General features: G+C 32.3%; 1 protein-coding gene across 1 annotated transcript; it reads left to right on the top strand.

The window, feature by feature from the left end:
* Window positions 1–1532: 1532 nt before the first annotated feature.
* LOC134682965 (peroxidase-like protein) lies at window positions 1533–25123 on the top strand. Its single transcript, XM_063541927.1, has 13 exons — window positions 1533–1651; window positions 2252–2412; window positions 2648–2867; window positions 3440–3657; window positions 6786–7001; window positions 7928–7982; window positions 11101–11201; window positions 12225–12323; window positions 15211–15300; window positions 20916–21639; window positions 22616–22788; window positions 23904–24006; window positions 25042–25123. The coding sequence occupies exons 2-13, from the start codon at window positions 2253–2255 to the stop codon at window positions 25121–25123; spliced, it is 2241 nt and encodes a 746-aa protein (XP_063397997.1). The 5' UTR covers window positions 1533–1651; window position 2252.
* The last annotated feature ends 1850 nt before the right edge of the window (window positions 25124–26973 follow it).

Raw genomic sequence — 26973 nt, 5'->3', positions numbered from 1 at the left:
AAATATGAATGGAAACGTGTATCCGATGCCAATGCTCGAGCCTATCTCAGGATAAAAGTGTCAGACAACTACTATAATAATTAGCAAATTGGGATATAAATAGAAAATCAGAAAACAACAACTTTAATTGTATTCAGCAACTATAAAAAGGAGCTTACTATTTTGAGCGACGGCTAGAAAATGAAGCGCTTGAAAAACACCAATTATATATCGTAATACATAATTCGACTTCCTGATTGGTAAATTTTGTAACCAGGATTTTTTTTTTTCAATCGAATTATGAGTTTCGAACAGTGTTATACTATTGTTGTCTTTCTTTGTCATGCCTTTTGAATATTTAAGAAATTTAACGACAATTTAATATTTTCCGCTTTACTATATGAACCGCGGGAAAAAACAAATATTTGTGTCACTATTATACAAAAATTAAGAATGACTTTTGTAGCAAAAAAATGTATAAATATTCCAGCATTTCATATGGAAATATGTTGAGCGTACCAAAATTAATTACATATAGCTTCCTACATTTACAACAGCTGCTTTCCTTGTCACTTAGATAAGAAATGCAATAGCGCATTTTTTTGCGTTTTGTTGGAGAGGTTTGCATCATAAATTTATGAGTTGTTTGACGTTGTTCGCGGTGAAGTATACGTAATTGGGCATTACTTCTGTAATACTGTATGGTTTTAGAACTCGGGACAAACTAGAAAAAAGCAGGACCTATGATATCACGGCCAATAATCTTGTTGCTGCCGGCTTATTAGAATATGCTTAATTTCTTTATATAAATAAGGCCGTTAGTTTTCTCGTTTGAATTATTTCACATTGTATAATCGGGGCCTTTTATAGCTGACTAGGCGGCATGGGCTTTGCTCATTGTTGAAGGCCGTACGGTGAGGTAAAGTTGTTAATGTCTGTGTCATTTTGGACACTTGTGGACAGTTGTCTCATTGGCAATCATACCACAACTTCTTTTTTATATTAACCAGAACGTGAAAAATCGAGAAAAAAAATGTTTTATATGAATAAAACAGAAACTAATTCACAACAACATCTTACAAAATCTATTTATACACTGATTTTGGTCTGGTCAATTTAACCATTGCAAACATTCTACTGGTTAAAATATTTTAGCCTATAAAAGCCCTAGAAATGAACCTCACTCAACCCAAACCTCGGATGTTGACATAATATCACTAACCGCATTTGGATAAATCAGATGTAATGAAGGTTAATATTTATTTATAAGTAAATTAAGAAGTATTTATTTCTATAAAATGCAAATAAAAGCAAATTTTAAATTCCGTCATAAAGCCTCATGCAACAGTTGTTGATTTAAGATGCAGGGGGACACACAGTCTGAAATTTATAAATGTACATTAGTATCAATGTACATTATTAATGGTCGTTTATTTCATGTCGTTTTTGTTTATAATCGTTGGATTAAATATTAGTTAACTTGTTTTAAACTTCTTTACTTTCTTGGTCAGTTTTTGCTAGATAATTGGACGTGAGTTTATTCTGATTTAACCCTTTGTGTGCCTTTGGGCTAAAGTAGGTCCTGCTAAAAATGACGGAAGTATTATAAAAGATGATGCGAGTTTAATATCAAACTGTTTGATCAACTGATTCACAAATACACAAATATCAAGTAAGTTTTTTTTCTATTTTTTTCTTTTTTTTTATATTAATATACTGAGACAAATGTATCATAAAAACGTGAATTTGAGAAAGTTAAGTCAAGATAACATAAGAAAGAGTCAATCTAGCGAAATAGAATTAAAAATTTAAGATTTGTGTGTTTTTTTTAAACTCAACTGTAGTGCTAATTTTTTTTAGTGTTCCCCATTGTTTGAATATTTTTGAATTGAGATAATAACTCATATTCTCTATTAACTATTGATATGTATAATCTTCTTTTGTGTGTATATTTTTTACAGCAATAATTTGTCGTTTTCAACTTTTATCACTTCTTGTCTTATAAATTTGTAAAAAAACTGTGTATTTTGTTTTATTCAACTTCCGAGCTCAATTTGGTCTACCGTTACCATTTGTTAATCTATTTCTCTTTTAGATATTGCCCATGCTCATGATATTACCCATGATATTTTTTAACTGTTGCTGTGTACAATCTTCATTTGTCTTTATTTTTTGTAGGTTTTTTTTACAGTGATACTTTTGTGGTGTTTTAACTTTTTATCTCTTAGACTATTTCATGACATTTGTTTAATAGTTTTTCGTATTATTTTAGGATGAGACAGATTACTTTCTTAACTGTTTTCTTTCTTCACGTGACCATACCAGTAATAGAAGGACAAATAAACATCACGTTGAATGCCATATTGAGACAGGCTTTAGATGACGCAATTAATACTGTACAACCACAAACATTTGCAAGTTTACGAATTCGGCGTAAGTAAATAAAGTACCTGTCAAAACATGAATATCATTAAAAGATTTGAGTAAAAGCTTTATCAACATTTCTTTTTTATGATTCGCATTATATTGTCAAGAAATACGAGTAAGTCTTACGTTTTTGATGTTTACTTGACGTAAACATCGACCATTTATAACCTGTGTGAATTATTGCAAGACTAAATTGTTATATATGTTCACATGGTGCTTACAAATGACATATGTCTTACAGCTGGCCAAGCTGGTCAAGCTGGTCAAGCTGGAGCTGGTCAAGCTGGTCAGAGGGGTCCAACAGGAGCTGCTGCTGCTGCACCTCCACCGACAGCACCAGTTGGAAGAAGTCCTCAAGATTTACTAGACCTGTTTGGTGGACAAACAGAAGATCCACAAGCATCATCTGCAAATAGTATTTCAGGACAATTGTTTAGAACATTTAGACAAAATGTTGCACAGTAAGTGAACTTATCTATTATGTATTTTATTAGGTACCTTGTACAAATATAGATGTCAGTAATTGCTAGTATTCCTATGTTAATTATTGTTGAGTATCGCCATTTTGTTCAGTTTCTTATGTTACCTAGTCTAACATCGGACTCTTTTTTTTTAAACTGACTTTCATGTGCGTATATCTCTGTGTTAGTTTATATCACAAAACATGTGTGACTCCTCCGCATTTTTTACCCTGCCCTTCGTCAGGAACCAATGACCTTTTCGTTTCGGGTGACGTCTATTTTCTCTCTGAACAATAAATTCGGCGGCCAGCTGAAGTCTGTCTCCGAGTGCGGCATTTACTCGCTGTGTGGAAGACCTATTGGTTTATACTCTTTGGTCGGGGTGTTATCTGCTTAACGCATCCTTATTCCCAATTCTCAATTTTATATTTATATTATGAAGATTAATCGAGTAAAAGCCGTGTTTATCATTTGATTATAAGCAACCAGGATTGAATTACGTCTCATACATAACTCTGTAGAGATGAATTGCTAGCATGTCACCCTTCAAACTATCAAATCAATGATTGTAGGGCGGGTCAATCATTCCGCAGTCGAGCAGTCCAAGCAGAGTTACCTTCCTTGGCTGATGTTATCAAGCGAAACTGTATGTTGCCGCTCAGACCTGTTTGTGTTGATGGGTATCCATACAGATATCCCGACGGATCATGCAATAATCCAAATACAAATATACTAAGAGGAGCGGCACAGACTGCTCAGCCACGATTTGTGGATGCTGAATACGAGGAGGGTAAGTTATACAATATATTTTATCAATACCCATTATATCAAATTTAAAAACATGGGTGATACCGGAAAGACCTTCAAACTCATAAGTCGAAATTAAATTGACAACACCATTGTTAAAAATGAGAAAAAAAACAATATTTCCGAATATGACTGCTATAGCGATTGGGAATTTGCATTTTTTACAACGTGTATTGGTATTTTGTACACCCACCATCTGTTATGGTTTCGATAATGTGTTATGTCATATCGTTTGGAGTCCAAATAATTTTAAGAATGTCTTTCAATACCATCGGTGTCATGAAAATTGTTCGGACGGGTAATGTGAAAAATATATAAAGTTAGAGATTACATGTTATTTATGTAAGTGTGTCTGTTTTAGATATAATGTGGTGTCTGCAGTTGATAGACAATGTTTTTTTTGTTGTTCTGGGGTTTGCATGTTGTGTCGACTATTATATTTTATTTTATTGTCAGTTTTTTCTGTGATGAATGTTCTCACGTGTGGGTGTGATGTATTGCTGTCACGTGGTGTTGTCATTTTAACGATATTGTTTCACATTGTCGTAAAATGGAAGATTTGGCTAGCCATTAAACCCGGTTGAATCCACCTTTTTTTTTAAATGTCTTGAACCAAGTCAAGATAATAGTACTTTTTATCAAATAATTCGTTTCTATGTATGTTAGCTTTTTTATGCACGTCGGTGTTCCTGTTGTTCTAGGCTGTGTTTTCCTCTCACAGTTGATTTGATTCCCTCAGTTTTAGTTTGTAACCCGGATTTTTTTTTCGAAATCGATTTAAGACTTTTGAACACCAGTATACTACTGTTATCTTAATATACAAACAATAGCTCACAACACAACATAAAAAACTAAGACTGAGCAACACGAAACCCTCCAAAAATTTGGGGTGATCTTAATTACTCTGGAAGGATAAGCAGATCCTGCTCCACCGTGGCAACCTTCGTGTCGATCATGTAAATACCACCCGGCAATATGTCTAATTCGAACGGACGAGATTTAAGAGTTTTTGTGAATCATTTATATCTTGCTTATTTCCTCAACTATTATGAAACAATGTAAAACGCAAATATAAAAAGCTTCTAGTATATGGAAACATAACTCAGGTTAAAGCTTATTTCTGTACTTTAATTTCGGTGTACAGTTATATTGAAATACCTTGACCTATGTGATAGCCTGGATTTATATTACAGTATCAAAAATATAACAGTTAGCGAAACATGAAACAATGGCCGAGGGTACCTGTGTTTGTCTGGTTTATGTTTTTTATATATATATGAAGTAAATATGAAGTAGAAAACAAAATGTCTATATGAACTAAGCAATGAAATAATGCAACACTTATTATATTTGTACATTTTCTTTTTACTTTTAAAATATTACAAATATTAAGAAATATAGGTTGACATGGGTATCTTCATGTTGACTTACAATGTGCAAAAGCATGTTGATATGCTTGTTCACATGCATGCTCGGACTAGCACAAAACAATCGCAATATACTGCCGAAATTTACATAAATTAACTTATAAGTACCCAGCCACTCCACTTGTTTTTTGTCCATCTGATGAGTTAATGTAAGCCTTTTTCAACTGATTTTTATAGTTCGTTCTTATGTTATACTGTTATATCACTGTCCCAGGTTAGGGGAAGGGTTGTGATCCCGCTATCATGTTAAACCCCGCCACATTATTTATGTATGTGCCTGTCCCAAGTCAGGAGCCTGTAATTCAGTGGTTGTCGTTTGTTTATGTGTTACATATTTGTTTTTCGTTCATTTTTTTTACATAAATAAGGCCGTAAGTTTTCTCGTTTGAATTAATTTACATTGTCTTATCGGGGCCTTTTATAGCTGACTATGCGGTATTGGCTTTGCTCATTGTTGAAGGCCGTGCGGTTACCTATAGTTGTTAATTTTTGAGTCATTTTGGTCTTTTGTGGATAGTTGTCTCGTTGGCAATCATACCGCATCTTCTTTTTTATATTTATTTGAATAATTCCTGCAACTGCCTTTTTTGTAATAAAACAATTCTGTGTAATAAGAAAATATGAACATCACTTATAGCGACAAAAGTATGATCTTTCGATTACTTACTTAAATGTCGTATGTTTTTATGCTTTGTATCGTTAACTTGCAAAATCTAGTTCACCAATCTGATTGAAATCTCAGATTTAATTTATAAAAAATAAAAACGTATGTTCAATTTACAAAAAATCCAAAGGATACAATTTACAGAGCATGGATCTTGTTTTTATAAATCAGTATTTCATGTGTATTACAAACTAGGTTTCATACAATTAACCATCGGGGTTACCTTCGAAAAATGCCCATTGTCAAAAGACTCGATATAATTTAAACAATACCATAATCAAAACCATATATACACATGTTCACAGACAGTTAAATGCAATCGTTCAACGGCGATTTGTTTTAGTTGTTTTGTAAAACAATCAACAAAACGGAAATTCGATATTATGCTTGGCTCCATAGTTTCACTTTCCCATTTTAAACGCTTTTCTTTTCAAGAACTGAACATGCTTTATAACGAGTAAACCATCTCTTCAGCTGAGGTTTAAATCGAAACCCGTATGCTAAAAAGTTGAGATATTGACTTGCAGGCATTACCTATGATTTGAGGTTATTTTAACAAAATTGAAAAAAACTGATTTTTTTGGTGTAAAATTTTGTAATAATAACAAATGGTTTTTATTTTTTAGAGAAAATACAATGTAGTAGCTGCTGCCTCTTTAAAGTCCTTTTCAACTGATTTAATAATTTGGTTCTGGTTGCATAACTCCCAGGTTATATGAGGATTTTACTACGGTGACCTATAACTGCTAAACTTCCACTTCAATGTGTCTCTGGTGGAGAGTAGTCTCATGAGAAATCATACCACATATTCTTATTTTAAAAATTATAAGAACAGAATAGTCGAGGAAAAGGTATCTACAACTAAAACAGATGCATTACTTTTAATTGACATTTTGGATATCGAATCTTGTCTTTTACATACACCACCGAACCCGGTAGTTCACACATGATTTAACACGCCGTTAATGTTTAATACTATAAACTATTATAAGATAATAATTACTAGGTTTACAATTTCAGACGGCATTTCCGACGACCTTCCAAGAACACACAGTAAAAATGGCGACAAGCTGAAAAGTGCGAGGTTGATTTCAAATACCGTCCTAAGTACAACACAAAGCGAAAGGTCTCCTAAAAGCACGAGACATACTTTGACATTGGTGCATTTTGCACAGTTTGTTGACCATGATGTAGTCAAAACTCCTTCCACAAAGATAAGAGTCGAGGACTCGAACGGTAAGGACAAGCTTTAAGCATACACGTAAAATATCCCATAATTTTATATTATCTAACCAGCATGTAATGGTTTTTCCTAGTATTTGACAGAAAAAAAGGAAACAGAATATTAGGTTAAATTGTACAAAACATCATCGTTTGTTTTCCTCTACATTTATTAAAATCAAACTTTGAATATGTTTACAATTGAAGCTTCAAAATCCTTGGTTAAGCTTGACATACCCTATTTAAGTATTCTACTTACAATTAAAAAGATCAAATCATACAGCAGTGTAGTACTTTTTCATGCATGACCTATTATTTCTTTACCCAATTTGTTTAGGTAACTGTTGATTCACCTGTGCGGATCACTTTTCAGTTTTTGAAATTGTTTGACGAAATTAAAAAAATAAGTTACAATTTACAACGATATTGAAAAAATATTCATAGACCCTTTTCGTTACATATACTTAAAACAGTTTAAGCCTGGTATTGTTGATATCACACAAAGTGCACACATACATTCCTATTAAATTACCTAACACAATTTGTTCTTAAGAAAGAAAAAAAAATCAAACAGTGCAACAATTTAAGAGTAAGAATAAACTCACATTGAAACACATTTCATGTTGGTCTAAAATGTTAAGATTAAATAGTGTTTTAGACGGAACCATTTTGTAGAGTTTGATTTTTAACGAGTCATGTACAATTATCTACATTGTACAATGATTCATTTTCATTTTTTCGATTTATAAATGAACTAATATGTCTTAATGCAAACAATTTGCTTCAAAGGGTAACGTTTTTCATTTTTCAAACATTAACGTAAACATCAATGACATATATCATTTATTTTACACAAACACAGATATATGATTAGCATACAATTATTGTTTACGTGGAACTGAATTGTTTACTACCGCTTGGTGTGTTCTATGTCTTTTCAGATCCGTACGCCGAAATAAAAGTCGAAGATTGTAACGAACATTGTGTAACTCCAAAGTAAGAAATGTTAACATTGAATTATAAAATGTGTTTGTATTTTAACTTTAACAATTTACAAACAAATGTGTAGATGTAGTGCACGTTTGTTCATGTACCTCATTGTTTTACTTTTAGTATTGAACAGGACATATCAGATTGCTGAAGGCTCATTTATTAATATCGTAACGTCATAAAACAGTGAAATCTTTAGTATCCTTTTCAGTTGTTGTACATTGGGGAAAATCAATTTATTTGGTCAACCTACCATTTTTCTATAACAAGTCATGAATATGGCAATTGTTTTCAAGTAGTCCGTTTCTATGTATTTTGCCGTTTGTTTTTGGTAGCAGTTCAATTAATCTTTTCAGTTAGTAGGTTTAAGGTGGAGCAACCACAAAAGGTATCCAATATTATACAATTAATAAATTCAAACACTATAATCATGAGTAGCAAATATTATTATAGTTTCGAATCTTTTGACATGAATATCAATAATGTGGTCATTTTTATAAATTTCCTGGCTAGAAAAATTCGAATTTTTCGAAAAACTAAGGATTTTCTTCTCCCAGGCATAGATTACCTTAGCCGTGTTGGCACCACTTTTTGGGATTTTTGATCCTCAATGCTCTTCAACGTTGTACTTGTTTGGCTTTATAAATATTTTGATATGAGCGTCACTGATGAGTCGTATGTAGACGAAACGCGCGTCTGGCGTACTAAATCATAATCCTGGTACCTTTGATAACTATTTCAGTATATTCAAGTTTTAAAAAAATTGTCTACCCCATCCTGGTTCCTAGCTAGATGTTAATTTAGTCTGACTTTTCTGAATTTGTATCCTAAATGCTCTTCAACTTCATAATTTATTTGTCATTCGTAATATTCACGCGTCAGTGACAAGTCTTTTGTAGACGAAACAGGTATCTGAAGTGTAAAAGTTTATTCTTTGATGAGTTTTGTTGATTTAAAATCTTTTATCCTGCAATTGGGTGTCTTACTATACCGATACAGCCGCCCTACAGATATCGCAATGCTGTATCTATATGCTAAACAGATATAGCTCTTAATCTCTGACCACTACAGGACAAGTGTTGAATAAACCTACGTGACCTCAGAAAATGTATTGCAGTCGCATTCCAATGCGAACTAACAATTACTTTGCTGCATTAAGTTTGTTTTCAAACATTTTTTAGAACAATTTTCTTATAACAGACTAACTTGGGCCTGAACAGCATTTTCTGACGACACTCATCGATTTCAAAACTTTTTGAGTGGTTAATAAATAAAGGCAACAGTAGTATACCGCTGTTCAAAACTCATAAATCCATGGACAAAAAACAAAATCGGGGTAACAAACCAAAACCGAGCGAAACGCATTACATATAAATATATGTAACAAAATCAATCATGCCGAATTCAGCATGCATGTTGATTGACATGTCTAATTCAGATAAAAATTCTGAATCGTAGGACAAATCGTACACTTCTGTTTCAAATTGGACAATGTTTTCATATTTGTTTTTACTGTTGAAATAACAAGTTATGTTAAAATAGATAATTATCCACCTTGGGCGATGTAATATTGTTGACCATTCGAGATTCATTTTTTGAGAACCCGTCTTTAGCTGAATGTGAGATTTTGATATTAATACGCGGGCTTCAAGGGATTTAAAATCGAAATAAATGCCAAAAATGTGAGTTTTTGTGTCTTTTGAAGCACAAACAATATACATAATTAATTGCAGGATAAAGACAATAAGACAATATCAGCTGTATTTGTACTCGGATCGAAACAGGAGTAGTAGCTCGCCAAAGTTCGCATTACACCATTTTTGAGACTCGTACAGCTAAACAGAACTGGTATTAGATATCAGAAGATGTGGTGTGAGTGCCAATGGGACAACTCTATCCAAATCACAATTTATAAAGTAAACCATTACAGGTCAATGTACGGCCTTCAACACGGAGCCTTGGATCATGTTGTTTATCATCTTAACAACATGTTTTATTGTTCTTTCATTTGTCTTTGTTTTATTATTAATATTACTTTTACTGTTGAATGGTTTTATGTAATATCCGTTTGACGTGGCTCGGTACTTATACTTCTCGTCAATGTGTTAGTATTGACCCATATTTTGACTTTTTTTTTTATTAATTGTGACTGTTTATTCAACGCATCATGTAAATATAACGGCATTTAGTGAGACTGTTATTAAAGTGAGAGGGTTAATGCTATAGAACCAGGTTTAATCCACCATTTTCTACATTTGAAAATGCCTGTACCAAGTCAGGAATATGACAGTTCTTGTCCATTCGTTTTTTGTGCGTTTTGTTATTTGATTTTGCCATGTGATTATGGACTTTCCGAATTGATTTTCCCCTGAGTTCAGTATTTTTGTGATTTTACTTTTTACCGAACAAAAAGCTATAAAGGTCTCTAAAATTACAAGTCTAAAATCATTCAAACGGGAAAACCAACGGTCTAATCTATATACAAAACGAGAAACGAGAAACACGAATAAATTGCTATTGACAAAGTCGATATTATCGCCAAAGTAAATTATATTCTGAGATCTAATTACAATATTGGTACGATAACCCTTACTTATACATTTTGTGAGTTTGTTTAAAGGTTCGATGAGTTAACACGGATCACATAGTGATTTCCTCGCTTTAAGGTGGTACCCAACACTTTCACTAAAATAATTTTGGCTCGTTTAATTTTAATAAAATTTTGTCAAAGTATTTACTTTGGCACTTAAACAAAAATATAAAACTTTTAAAAAATTTGACCCAACCGTTTTGTCAGAAAAATTACACTGGTTTTATAGCAATTTGACAAACACTAATTTCGATCATTGAGAAGTTTAATATTCCTTTTACAACACAACGTAATTTAAAAAAACGTTAAGCTGACTTTACAGAGTTATCTCCCTGTAGTGTTAGGTACCACCTTAAGTACAATATTGCCGTAAAAATTTAGGATGTGAAATACCATTTTTACTAATCAAATCTTTGTATCTATGTATATTGTCTATATCATTTTACTGCAAATAAAATAAATAGTAATTAACTTATACCTGATTAAGCAATATATTTGCATGAACTCACCTTTTACGATTTATTTTGTGTTTAGAGAACACTGTTTTCCAATTGAAGTTCCTGATAATAACTTTGTGAGCGATTGTATGCATTTCGTGAGGAATAAACCAGCACCAGGAGAGGATTGTATGCCAAGTTCGTATTATTTACCGAATAACGTATATTAAGTAAATGTTTTGACAAACGACACTGTTGAGCATTTTATTAACTCACTGCGGACTTTATTCGTTATTATTTAATGACATTGACAAGAGTTAATATACAATGAAATAACACTTAAGGAGGTTCGCTGCTCAGTTCCAAAATAAATAGCTTTTCATAAAACTAGTTTATATGGATAGGGAATTAATTAAGGAATAAAAAAAATATATATATATAGAGGTCAACGTGTTTGTTATAGAGTTATTAGCGGTTGAAATTTTGGCGGGAAAATAATCTCTCTTGACTTTTCATAGCTTTATCATTGACAAATGAAAGTTCTTAAAAAAAAATAAGAATGTTATAAGACTTTAACAAATGGCTTATAATTATACATGCACACGATTTGTAAAAAGATTGATGGGGGTCAGTGGGCAAATTATTTTTTAAACATACAAATGGATAAAACAAAAGGATTCCGTAAATATGACACAAATTCCAAAACATGACAAGCGAACATCCTTAATAAAATTCGTGCATTAGAAGCATTTTCTGAGAAACACAAGAACAACCGAATTCAACTTACTTAAAGAAAACTTCGCAACCCTCTTGAGGCTAATAAAAAACGACCGACTTTACAAAATAATAAACAATTCAAACTAGAAAACTAACTGGCTGATTCATGTTCAAGGTGAACAAATGAATTACAAATAGAAACTAACAACCACTGAATTACAGGTTCTTCACTTAGGACAGGCACAAACAAATATTTGTAAAATAACTTTTTATTCTCACTGGCCGTAGGTTTCTTCTTACTGTTACCGCTTATGAACCATCACGAAGTAAACTTGAAAGAAAAACTGTATCAATCTACAATACGACCTTGAACTATACCTAACATATACTGTTCAATAAATTTTAATAATTGTCCGACTTACAATCATTTATAATGACTTTTTAAGACGAACTTCAAAACCCAGACGAAAAATGTTAAATTTGATTATATTTCCACCATTTCAGAAACCAGGGAGCAATTAAATGAACGGACGTCCTTCTTGGATTTATCTTCGACTTATGGAAGCAGTGAAAGACGTTTAAATGACCTCAGAGAATTTAAAAGCAAGTAATTAGATTCATCCAGAGATTTCATTGTTAAAACCCAGTGTAATGATTAAACATGAATGTGTAACATTTAAAACTTACCTGGCATAAATCACATGTAGTGATTTGTTTCCCGTTATCGAAGTCCTACTTTTTTTTAATTTTATTTTTCTTCCACATTTTTTTGTCCACTCGAGATCTCAGAATTGAAAGGACTCAAGTTGATGGGACTATCCAATAATGTTAACCACTATGTGAAAATTTGCGATTGGGGGTTGGCACTTCCAAGATGGCTGCCGTTTCCTTGGAAAGAGCAAAAAATTGAAAATCTTCAAAGTGTTCCAAACTGGATGAAACTTCACAGAATTAGTAACTGGCATGAGCAGAGTTGCATTTTGAAGTTGGAATTTTCAAAATGGCCGCCGTAACCACGGAAACATCAAAATTGTCCACAATTTCAAAATGATTCAAACTTAATGAAACTTTACAAAAATGATAATTTGCATGTATAGATGCACTCTTTGACTTTGGAATTTTCTGAAAGGCTGCCGCTCGACTGGAAATGGGAGAAGGGTGCCATCCGCTATTGCTTGCAATGACAAATCTAGTTACTTTTATTGTTACTGGTATGGAGCATGTGGTTTAACATAATTGGTCAGCCGTGGTGTAGTGGTTAGTGCATCGGACTACTAACACAAAGGTTCCTGGTTCGATTACCGTTTGGGATGAAAATTTCAGGAACTCAATTTTCGGCTCTCTCTTGACACCATTTGCGAGTATGGTCTTGAGGAAACGATGATAGTCCGTCGGACGGGGACGATAAATGGCTGACCCGTGTTAAGAGAGAGCCATCTCTCTTGCACGTTAAAGACATCCTTGTAGATTTCGAAAAAGAGTAGGCTAATGCCGCTACAAGGCAGCACTCGCACCCGCAAAGTGGAGAAGGATTAATATAAGTTGCAAAACTTGTTTCCCAATCCACTATAAATAAATATGTTTAAACTAAACTAGTCTACAAACATTTATGTCATTAAAACAACAGGCATTTATTGACTTATATTGTGGCGACAAAAATAAATAGAGATGTAATACCACCATCGATTTCCCCGTATAAGTCTTTGGTAAATTTACACTATCTGCATGAGTAATGTGTTAATTTATCCTCTCCAGTACTACATGTATAATAGGAAAATGTCACATAGAATGTATTGCATATATGAAAATAATCATCACTGGAAGTTAAGCGATCAAATATACACCTCTGTTTTACCTGCGTTCTAGCTTTAATATCTTTATTGCAAAATTACACCCATGAGGGTCAAGCAATACAATGAAACAATGATTTTATACTATACAATGCAATACAATGAAATACAATGTAATACAATGAAATACAAAATAATACAATACAATATATGGAATAATAGAACATTAGAGTTCAATTATAAATGTATGTTAAAAACACCATCATAACCTTGCCTGACACGGGTTTAATAAACATATAACATCAAGTTTTTAAAATGTTCCATAAAAAAAGAAAATAAACAAAATAATGGACCCAAGATATAATATTTATGATTATGAACCAGATAAGTTACTGCAATGAAATGGAGAATTCCGATAACCGTCAAATTCAAGGGATTATGTTTTTCAGAACATATTTCGATGAAACCGGATATGACGCATTATGATTTGTTGGTATAACACTTAGAGAAAATATGGCATGATAAAAGGTTCAGAATGTCTAGCATCTTAACTTTTATTTTCATCAAAATTATCAAGCGGCTCCTAAAGAAACTGTATAAAGCAAACAAAATAAACTATACACTCATACCATACATTCCTTTTTTTTATATAAAATCTTTAAAAACGTTTAATTGACAGAAACAATCGAATGACTCATAAAACACATAAATTAGCATGAAAGCACACAAATCACATTGTGAAAATAATCTAAATTGTCATATGCTTATCAAAAATAAAAGATCATAGTAATATAGCCTTGTTAAAACATAAACATTTGACTAGATTGAAAATGAATGACGACATAATTCTAGTTTAATATTTGCCAAATACGATCGACTGATCATTATAACCACCCGACAGAAGAAGTAATAAACAAATGGTAATTACGATGTGATTGGAGTTCAGCGAAAAGAAAGAGAACATTAATAGAAAACAATACATACCAAAATAAAGACTGAGTTACATAACCCAACCAAACCTGAGTTGATATCGCGTACTCTGGTTGGGTAGGCTGATACCGTTCTACATGTTACTTCTTCATGCTGCAAATTTGATGGTAAGTGTCATTGGTGTTGTCACAATCGAGGAAAAGAAGAAATGAATGAATTTATCACAATTTGGCCATATTCGTGATCAACTGTGAAAATACTTTTCCATAGCGGTCATTCGCGTCCGTAAATCTTCGATAAGTTTAACTTTATTACTTTGAATCCTAAGTTCTTTGGATTCCTTGTAAGCAACCACCATTGGTCAAATAAATTTTTAAAGTTCCAGAAGATATTGAATATGACATAAATTGGAAGATACATTTTATATATAGTTAAAGGAACTCTAGCTACGAGATATATAAATAATCTTTGATATAATTTTATTTGCTTAATCATTAATGAAATGCAAATTGTGAAATAATAGTTCGTTTTTAGCAGCCAATATGTTTCAATTTTGTCGAAATAAGCTTAAAAACCACATTGATGATGAATTATTCACTTGCAATGCAAATCTTTTTATTTTCATATTCATATGGAGTCTTGTTTCATATTATTATATAAAAATGGAAGTTAAAATTTTGAAAGCTGAAACCATTTTTATTGTCGTAGAATATTTATTTTAATTATTTGCATTGTGGTATATATTTAATTCATATCTTTCTATTCAAAAGATGGACGACTGAATGCAAGTTCAGATGACCTTCTGCCTGATGGGCCACCTAATGATGACTGTTTAGATACTCAAATTTGTTTCATTTCTGGTAAGGATGATGCGCCAAAGTTTTAGTTTATTCCTGAAAATTATCTATAATCAGATGTTCATTTTCTTTGCTTAATAACATCTGATACACACATTTGATAATACTTTTATATATTTGGATGATATTTTGTCTCTCAATAATGACGACTTCAGTATGTATACTAAAGAAACTTATCCTGCTGAACTTACTTTAGCGAATTCTACAATGACCACTGTCCTTTCCTCGATCTTGATATCTATATCATTAACGGAAAGCTTAAAACTAAACTTTATGATTTAAGATTTCTCATTTCTTATCGTTAATTATCCATTTTTAGATGATAACGTTCCCTTGTCACCGTCTTACGGTTACACTGTTTTAGATTTTAACGAGAGAAATATATGTATTACTGAAAAATTATTACACCAGGGTTTTCGATATCACAAACAATTAAAAAATCAAATTAAATTTTATCATCGGTTTAAGGACATCATTTGTAAATATAGCTCAACATGCAGACTTCTTATACGTTCAGGTATTTCACATCCAATATTTTATGGAAATATTCTTCATAAAGCACACAAATGTCAGTATTCACCGCAGAAGCTAACAAAACCTTTAAATAGACTTATTAAGAAGGGATATAGTTACGATACTGGTTTCAGGTCATTAAAGATTGCATATTTTGGCGTTAATTTTGATTCACTTATAGGGTCTTTGCATCGGGACTAATCACATTTATTTTAAAAAAATAACACGGGTAATGTTCCTCACATATATGTTATAAAGGTATGATACTAAAGCCCTAGCGGGAAGTATTGTGCCTGATATTCATATGACGAAGACACAATCTTTCAATCAGTTAAATTTAAGTCTTGAGCTGGCTAGTAGTTTGTTGTTATTTATGTATTATTGTCATTTTGTTTAATTTCTTTGGTTACATATTCTGACATCAGACTCGGACTTCTCTTGAACTGAATTTTAATGCGCGTATTATTATACGTTTACTTGTCTGCATTGGCTGGAGGGTTAGGGGGATGGTTGAGATCTCATAAATTCAAAAGTTTAGTATATCAGCATTTAGATAAGCATAATCATAATCTGAAATATATAAAATTCCAACCGCTCGAAACCGTTCAAAAACAACCAGGAGAATCACACAAGCAATTTGAAAAATCACGCGAAGTTCGCGAATTGTTTTGGATAAAAAGACTTCAAACAGCTTATCCTCTCGGTCTAAATGATAAAATATTAGGGCAGGGGAACATATCTAAAACTCATATCGATGTCATTAATATTGTTGATAAACGACTTAGAAATAATAGGTCTCATGGTAAACGCAAGAACCGCAATCAACGTATTAAACATCGTATAAATTATACACTTGCTGATCTGTTATCTATAATAAAGAATAATGGCAGACATCAAGTATTATGCAAACTGGGTCAGATACCTATAAGTAAATTATATGCTATTTTTCTTGAGTGTGATAAAATTTCTTTTTTTAGCCCATTTTATGAATACACCCGTATTATTACAGCCTTTTGTCATCACAGGCTTTTTCCTATTATTGATAAACCTGAAAATCGTAAACGACATTTTCTCAAATTAAAATATATAAATAGAGGTATTGATTTTATTAATTTGTCTAGCATATTCAATGACTCTTCTGTCTATAGCTTAATACCTCCATATTTTGATAATATAGAACAACCCATTATTTCGTATTCTTATAAAAAACCGAGCAGAAATTTGATTTTCAATTATACGTCAATTACAACAGACGTCAATATAGAAAATAATGTTCCTTCCACTTGAGATTGCGAAACATCTAGTTTTAAATATGTTCCCTATGGTCATGTTATCACAGGAGACCTCAACATAGTCGATGACCGTGAAGTCATAACTTTTCTAAAGAAAGGACCGAAATACCGTCCTCCATCTACAATAGATTGGAAACAGTGTCGTCATGTCATTAAAGACGCTCTGTCTGCCTATTGTAAAAATTGGTGCAAACGTGAAAAATCCGATAAAAAATCTTTAGACAGTTATTTGAATAAAATTATGAATACTGTTGATATTCGAATATCTCATTTAGAAAACAATTCTGAAATTAATAATAGGAACCATGATATACCCATTTCTAGAATAAAAAACAAACTCAAGGTACTCGCAGAGCGGTTTGTGTTCGTACCGGCAGACAAGGCAGCAAATAATGTAGTGGTGGTGTGACGCATATACTACACGAAAGTTCTTCAAAACGAAATAATAAATTCCTCTACATTCAGGTCAGTGCGCACCACAGAGAGTCAAATCGTTAACAAGCATACCACTGCCACTGCCCAGATTAAAGCATCTTCCGAACATTTGAAAGTCCCTACCATGTACTGGTTACCGAAATTACACAAAAAAACATTTAAATTCCGTTTCATCTCCGCTTCGAGTAAGTGTTCTACTACTAATCTATCAGTGCTTCTAACCACCTCCCTAACTACTATCAAAGAACTGGTTATTAACTTTTGTAATAAAGCTTATGAAAATAATGGTATTAATTATTTTTGGAGTGTTAAAAACTCTTTAGAGGTTTTAGATAAAATACATGCTTTCAATGGTCCTTACAATTCTGTTGACAGTTATGATTTTTCTACTCTGTACACTACACTTCCACACAATCTTATAAAGAAAAAGTTTTTGTATTTGATAAAATGGTCTTTCGAAAAATCTCATTGTAATTTTATTTGCTGTAACTCGTTTAAGGCCTTTTTCTGTAACGAAAAAGGAAAGTATGCTAGATACACTTACTGGAAATGTGAGGATATGATTGAAGCTTTAAACTTTCTGCTTGATAACATTTATGTACGTTTCGGCGATAAAGTGTATCGTCAGGTAGTAGGTATTCCTATGGGCACCAACTGTGCCCCTTTAATAGCAGATTTATTTCTATATTGCTATGAATCTCAGTTTATGACCAAACTCAGTAAAGACCCATCATTGTTACATTTGGTTGATACATTCAAAAATACCTACCGTTATCTCGATGATATTTTTTCGTTGAATAATCCAGAGTTCTTTAAATATACTTCAGAAATTTACCCAAACGAACTTACTTTAACTAAATCTAACATAAACAGCAGCAGTTGTCCTTTTCTAGATTTAGACATTTCAATTTCAAACGGGAAACTTCACACTAAAATTTACGACAAAAGAGACGATTTTTCATTTCCTATTGTTAATTTTCCTTTTTTAGACGGCGATGTGCCTTTGGCTCCATCATACGGTGTTTATATATCGCAACTCGTTCGGTTTGCCCGTGTGTGTTCTGATGTCATAGAACGTAATCAATGCATCACTGGTAAATTGTTGTGTCAGGGATTTCGATACCATAAATTACTTAAAACTTTTACTAAATTCTTTCATAGATACAAAGATTTGATTAGTAAATTTGGCTATACCTGTAGAAAGCTTATTAAAAATGGTATTTCTCATCCTAAATTTTATGGTAATATTGTACTTAAAGCGAGGAAATCACTATGTGATCCTTGTAAACTCATCGAACCTTTAAACAAACTTATAAGTAAGGGTTATCGTACCAATATTGTAATTAGATCTCTGAATATAGTTCACATTGGCACTAATATTGATTTTGTCATTAGCAAATTAAAACATAACTAAATTTCATTATCTTTTGAGGCGAGATGTATAGGGGACACAGCCACGTTAACTTTTATTTCTATAGAAGTCGCTCTTCACTATACTACTACCTGTCGATACATTTATTTTTGGCATTGCACAAGTCATGTCTTCTTTGACTATTAATGACGTTAAAATACTAAATCCCTGTGATGTGTTTTAGTCGATTTTAGTCTCTGATGCATGATTTTTTACTATTAATTGGTTTGGCTTTTAACTAGCTGTCAGTAACTGCGAGTACTCTCAAATCGTATTTTCTTGTTAATTCGACCTGTTGATACTGTTTATAATGCTTTTTTGTCATTTTTTATTTATATGGATCTTGGCTGTATACCAGCTTTGATTATTTGTAATATCTTCAATTTTTCACTTATTCTTACAACATTTGTATAAACTTCAAGATTATAAAAAACCGGTTTTTTTCTAAAGTGAACATTGATTGGTTAAATATTTCTCAGTGTGTTTGAATTTGTTTGATAGCCTTTTGGTCATGACTGTTTGTCTCTAATATTTAATTAACTGTGCATTTGTATTCAGATATCGCAGATCAAATTTATTCGTTCTTTGTGTAATCATACGTTTTTTGATTGAGTTAAGTCTGCTAATTGATATTTTATCGTATGTTTTTATATGTTGTGATGTTATGCTATTGTTTTAGAAAAAGGGAGAAGGTTTGGGCCCATTAAAACGTTTAATCCCGCTGCAAATGTTTGCACCTGTCCTAAGTCAGGAATCTGATGTACAGTAGTTGTCGTTTGTTTATGTAATATATACGTGTTTCTCGTTTCTCGTTTTGTTTATATAGATTAGACCGTTGGTTTTCCCGTTTGAATGGTTTTACACTAGTAATTTTGGGGCCCTTTATAGCTTGTTGTTCGGTGTGAGCCAAGGCTCCGTGTTGAAGGCCGTACTTTAACCTATAATGGTTTAATTTTTAAATTGTTATTTGGATGGAGAGTTGTCTCATTGGCACTCACACCACATCTTCCTATATCTATTAACCCCGTCGCATGTTTACACCTATCCCAAGTCAGGAGCATCTGGCCTTTGTTAGTCATGAATTATATTTAATCTTAGTTTCTTGTGTAGAATTTGGAGTTTAGTATGGCGTTCATTATCACTAAACTATTAGATATATATATATATATATATATGTGTTAAGGGGCCAGCTGAAGGACGCTTCCGGGTGCGACAATTTCTCGCTGCTTTGAAGACCTGTTGGTGACCTTCTGCTGTTGTCTGCTCTATGGTCGCTTTGAGACATTCCCCATTTCCATTCTCAATTTTATTGTTTAAATATTATCACTCATGTTTTCTGTTTTATTTAAGTATTTAATTGATATGTAAAATCCTTTCGAAAAAAAAACACATTCTCTAATAGATATACAGGTAAAAAAACACTTAAGGAAAGCCGTTAGTTTTCTCGTTTTAATTGTTTTCCATTGTTATAATGGGATCTTTTATAGCTGAATATGCGGTATTGGCTTTGCTCATTGTTGAAGACCGTTAATTTCTATGTCATTTGGTTTCATGTTGAAAATTGTCGCATTGGTAATCATACTACATCGTCTTTTTTATGATTAGAGCATGTTGACATGTAAAAAATTTGGTATCAGTTTATGGTACTAAAACACCAACCCTATCCCCCTTTTGTCCCTTTTTCGCCACTATTGTTTCATATTTGCGTGATTATTTTGAAAGTTCAGTAACCACGCTATCACTCCTTAACACAAAACACCTTAACACAAAACACCTTAACACCAAAACATAACACAAATTGAACAGTAAAAACATCACTTTAAATGAAAATTTAAGCTCAATTCAACTAAACAAAGTCGAGACACATATGTTTACAAAGTGCATAATATTTTGGATGTTTTGTTTCTGTTACATGTAGTAAATACATTTAAACTGAAATTTTATTTGCATATGTGTGCACTTTTCAGGCGATGATCGGTTCCAAGAAGTTCCAATGCTAACAGTTTTACACATCAACTTCCTAAGGGAGCATAATCGTATAGCAGAAAAACTCCATAAAATTAACCCTCATTGGGAAGATGAGAAATTATTTCAGGAAGCAAGGAAAATCTTGACTGGAATATATCAACATATTGTTTATAATGAGTTCATTCCACTCTTAGTGGGACAGTCTACAGCACTAGGCTCTAACTTATTAAGTTCGAGCACAGGTCATCGTAACAGTTACAATCGTTTCATCGACCCAGGAACTCACAACGGATTTGGAGCGGCCGCCTATAGGTTTGGTCATTCTTTAGTAGGACGTTTTACTCGTGCACTGAATTCAAATTTTGAAGAGAAAATTAAAAATGAATTACGATTGGACTTTTTCAATAATGTAAAAATTCGAGATCCTACGATTGGCCCAACACGTATTGGTCGCTGGATGGCAGACATGGTAATGAGGAAAAGGGATAAGTTTATCTCCGATCAAGTGAGAAATCATTTATTTGAAACCAAGTTTACTTTCCCTAGTAATGGTTTTGATCTAGCTGCCTTTAACATCCAGAGAGGACGAGATCATGGCATACCTGGTTACAATAAGTTTAGAGAGTTCTGTGGTTTATATCCCGCAACTATGTTTAATGATGGACCAATGGGATTTAGAGATCATGACTATGAAACTACTCAAAAACTGCAAAGCATGTATGGGTACGTACGTGAAAATGTAAAATATCCTTGTTTATGACAGCTTGTTTAGGTCTTTTATACTAGCATTGCACTAAAAATGCAATTATATCGTACGATTGCACTTTCTGCGTATTTTAATGTGTATTGGATATCTAATTAATTATCTTTGTATTATTTCTGTTTTGTTCACGCATCATTATAAATATAACAAAATTTGATGCGTCTGTCATACAAGTGACAGTCTTAGCGCAATAAAACCAGGTTCAATCCACCATTTTCTACATTTGAAAATGCCTGTACAAAGTCAGGAATATAACAGTTGTTGTCCATTCGTATGATGTATTATTCCGTTTTAAATATTTGTCGGAGTTCAGTTTATTGTGATTTTACTTTCGGATCAAATTGTTTGTCCATTATGCTGGACATATTTTTGATGCCCTACGATTTTTTGTATACTTCAGCCATGGAAACATTACTAGACTTCAAACATAAAAAAAAAAACAATAACAAAAACACTATATCATGGACAGTTATATTTTCAACTCGAGTAGACAAATATCGTATAACACGTGATTAAGTGGGGAATCTGTTTCTCTAATGATTTGCAGCCAAACTAATTCCTTCTTTTCAAATGATCTGCAAAAGATGTGATCTTTCTATATGACATCATCAGACATGGTCGCCTTTTTTTCATTCCGTCACAATATGAAATTCAGAAAAAGCAAGAAAAATGACGACGTAATCGAATTTTGACCATTGAAATTTGAGATCAAACGAACCACACGTTGATTAAATAAAATTTATCGACACGTTAGGGAAAGAATAAACTGTGTAAGAATTATGGAAATGTGCATTATCATGGTCAAGAGAAAATGCTTCGGAAGTGGAAAAAAATTCGTTGCAACTATTGGCAATATCGTAAACATTAATGGAATCTGGTCGTTTTGCAGAAAATACTTAGTTGTTTTAAGATGTAACCTATTTTCTTACTTTACAGTCATCCAGATGACGTGGATCTGTTTGTTGGTGGTATATCAGAAAAACCAAACCAGAACGGAGATATATTAGGACCAACATTTAAATGTTTGATAGCACAACAGTTCCAGAGGTACAAAGAAGGAGATAGATTCTTCTACGAAAATCCATTCGAAGACACTGGTTTTACTGTCGGTATGTTACTCTGACATTTTATCTTAGTTTTGAGATCAAATCGGTGAGAGGCTGAGGTCGTGTATTATATTGCTATCAATGACCTATTGTACAGTCCTTGGTAAGCACTAGTCTCGAAGGTCATGAGAATACACTTTGTAATAAGGCTACTTGGGATATCATTAATTGTGAAATTGTTCTGATCTGACATAGGTGCAAGGTCAAATATATGAGTGATGTATATTATGGTTTAAAGATCTCACTCTTGAAAAACACTTAATTGATCATGTATCTTAAATAATGGTCATTCATTTTTTTCGTGGGTGTTGATTTTCGTTGCATTAAGAACACTTATATTTTCGTGGATACTTGATTTCGTGGTTTTGCAACAAACTGTCTATAGAAAATTTGTAATTAGTAAAAGATTTAAATTCGCAGGAAATGTAATGGTAAAAAAATCAGAAAAGGTAGTACACTTATTGTTACTTACAATAACTGTTTTAATATATAAAGAGATGTGATATGATTGCAAATGAGACAACTTTCTCCAAACTTGAAGATGAAGTTACTATTGGGGTATTTAGTTTAAAACATGGGTCAGACTTGATCAACATTACCGACATAAATGAAAAAAGACTATAGGGAAGAAAAGGTTTATCTATTATCTTGAACCGGCATGGATTAGAGAAAATATTAAGAACGTTGAAATTACCTTCTATCTATTTTCATCAAAACTGTCAGACTACTATTTTTATTGTCTAAATTGACAAATTCTACCATTTTATTATTTTTAATTTTTGTCCACTGTTTTGAGAACTATGATAGATGGGAGAGAAGTTTTAAAGTGCAACAAGATCAACAAGACAAGATGTTAAAATACATTTGTAAACCAGATAGCCGAAATCATCAGTCGACTCCTTTGTAAAGTCATTACCATATAAAGACCATTTGAAAAGTAAAATAATCAACAAGACAAGAAATAAAAAAAGTCAATGACTCGAATTGTAATTCCACTCTTAATTTGCGATTGATTGCGGTTTTGCCTTATATCTTCAACCCTATGATATATATATACAAAGTCCAAATCAGATAATTTCATTTAAATTTCATTCATGTATGTCAAATCCTTATTACAGAACAACTGAATGACATCAAGAAACAGACATTTGCAGGAATATTTTGCCGCAGTTTACATCTAAAGGTCATACAAGGGAAAGTTTTTGAAAAAGAAAGTTACATGTACGTATTTGTTTTTGTTATGTTTATTCAATTTATTTATAACCTATTTATATCATTGTGGACAAAATACGTGTACAGTATACTGCATGTTTGCTATGTCTTTTTCTATGAGAGCACCAGGAAATAACATTATTATCGTACCATATTCAAGCAATGTTGTGATGAGAAAGATATCATTACATCTAACATCGACCGAATCCTCTAATGATGTCGCACCAACAACAACAAGGAATAATACGTTTAAATGTATTTTCTCAATGATATAAGTATACGGAGTTGCGAATAATACTTGCTGTCATGGCAACATTAACAAGTGCAACCTTCGTACCCTTACATTCTAGTACGTGCTTCGTCAATTTAATGTCATCGATCATATGTTTAAATACAAAAGGTTCTAAGTGTTTGCTTTCTGCAATTTTAACCCAGTCATCCTTTTAAAGGGATATGTCATAAGAAATTTAAATAGAAAAAACTGTCGAATTATATTACTAGAATTGGTATTAGAGAACATATGAAGAGATACATAGCACGTATAGTTAAAATTAATTTTATTCAGAGTTACCTTCTTGTGGAAATTAAAAACAAGATCATGCTAATGGTAATGTGTATCTGACCTTGTTAAAAGATACCAAAGTTAGATTATTTTAAAGATCGCACATTTTGTAAAAGGATGTTTCAATGAAATTTTTATCGGGTCTAAATAGTTGCAAATGAATCAGGAACGTTGTTTGCTTATGCTATGTATTTTTTTATATTTGAATATTAATATCTAAATATAGCATAATTAATCAATACGTTTATGAGATTCTTTTCAAATCATTATCTATAAAGTTGATAAATATGATCTTGGTTGCGGTCTACCTCAGAAGGGCACTTCTTAAAAACGAAGGTATAACAGATCTTCAAACAGCCGAACGTGTGATACAATATGTATAATTTATTAATCATTTAATATTTTGAATTTATTAGATGCAAACCTATAATGGTAAAAAGATCATAAAAAGGCTGTCGTAACATATTTTTATTTATTTTCAGAAATCCACGTGTAAAATGTGAAAATGTTCCACAGCCAAATTTATATTTATGGAAGGAAAAGAAAGGTTATTTGAAACATTAAAATCTTAAAATTGTCCAGGGTTTTTCACTTGTATTTATTAAATATAAACGTCATCGTGTCATCAATATAAACAAAGTAAATCAGTTAGCCATACTTTACCAAATTACCAGTCTAATATAAAAAAAACAATGTTATTCATGAAATGTGTCCATCTCAGATACTTTTTTCTATGGACATGGTCGATACATGGTTTTGATCTATGAAAATAATTTTCAAAATAAAAGTAGGACCATTTGGTATTATTGCCAATGAAATATCTATCAACTAACAAAGGTCATCGACATGGATTTATTTACTATATATCTCTATACTTCTTTTCCAAAGTCATTTCTATACCTTGTAATGGTATAATACATTTTCTAAAATTTGTAATTATTTTAATGAGATTATATAACAATCATGATTTAAGGGCATAACAAACTGCATTTTGCGTTTGGTATCATGATGTCCTCAATCTATGTTTACTGCTTTGAAAGAAGCTTTTTGAAGAAGGGTTCCAACTTGGATGTTCTACGGTCGATTGGGCTAGTTAGTTGACCATTATCAAATATCTGTGTCACATATGATGACGTTCATGGTCAAATTGGTGTAATCGCAATCCCTTGACATTACTGAATAAGACTTATTAATGGAATTATACATGTACGTGCAACATGCCGGATGCCACATGTGGATCAGGAAATTATTACCATTCTGGAGCACCTCAGTTGACCCCAGTTTTGATAGTGTTTGTGTTTACAATTTGTAGCTTATCGCCATTGCGTTGCAACTTTAATAACATTAACGGTTCCAATTTCCCTGCATCAGATGCGCATTTCGACAATACATGTCTCTTCAGTGATGCTCGTAGCCAAAATATGTGAAATCCAAAGCTTATTTTAAAAAAGTTGCTTGGTTATTTTAGGAAATATTCATATTAAAAAAAGTCATTTACATAAAAAAAAAAAAAAAGGAGCACAGTGCTTACATTTGTATCTGATTCAGATGGTATATTAAATGAACTTTCAAATATATATTGTGATTCAAGATATAAATGATGATGATGATATATTTTTAACCATTGTTTGGATCATAGTAAATTCCAAGAAAGAAGACATATGTGCATGCACATGTTCTAATGTATTATACAGAACAATCACTTACAATAAGAAGATATTGTTAAAATAGAACTTTGGATTTTTATAATATCCACTCTTTAAAAAAAAATCGGTGTCGAGGTTAAACTTGACCTTGATCAATATCAACATATTTACCAGTGATGTCACTTTTGTTGCGTTGACCAAGTTGTTTTACCTGTTTGTTTTTATGCTGTGGTTGGCATGACGAGATGTACTATTGTATTGTTTATTTGTATACTTCTCTGTCCCGAATGTTCTTGCATTTACTTGTACTGTATTCCTGTCATGTGATAGTTGCATTTTAGTGATATATTTAACATTGCCATAAAAGTGCGAGGTTTGGGTAGACACAAAACTAGGTTAAACCAACCGTTTATTCTTAAAATGGGCTATTATCCAGTCAGGAATATGGCAGTTGTTATCTTATAGTTAGTTTCTGCGTGTGTTGCACTTTCCTTTGCGTTTTGTTCACTTCAGTGTTTCTGTTGTTTCGTTGTTTTCCTCTTATAGTTGGTGTTTTTCCCTTGGTTTTAATTTGTAAACCGGATTTGTTTTTATCTCAATCGATTTATGACTTTCGAACAGCGGTATTCTACTGTTGCGTTTATTAAACAGCAACTATGAGATCCTGTCATGTTTGTTAAAAAAAAACAAATTTATAATAATCGAGAAATAAGATTGAATTTGTCAGTGTATTTTTGACTTTTGAGATTGAAAGTCGCTTTGGTATCT

Source organism: Mytilus trossulus, chromosome 9 (assembly GCF_036588685.1).
Source record: "Mytilus trossulus isolate FHL-02 chromosome 9, PNRI_Mtr1.1.1.hap1, whole genome shotgun sequence".
NCBI lineage: Eukaryota > Metazoa > Mollusca > Bivalvia > Mytilida > Mytilidae > Mytilus > Mytilus trossulus.
Note: the sequence above shows the minus strand (reverse complement) of the source record. Positions and strands in the feature narration are given on the sequence as shown.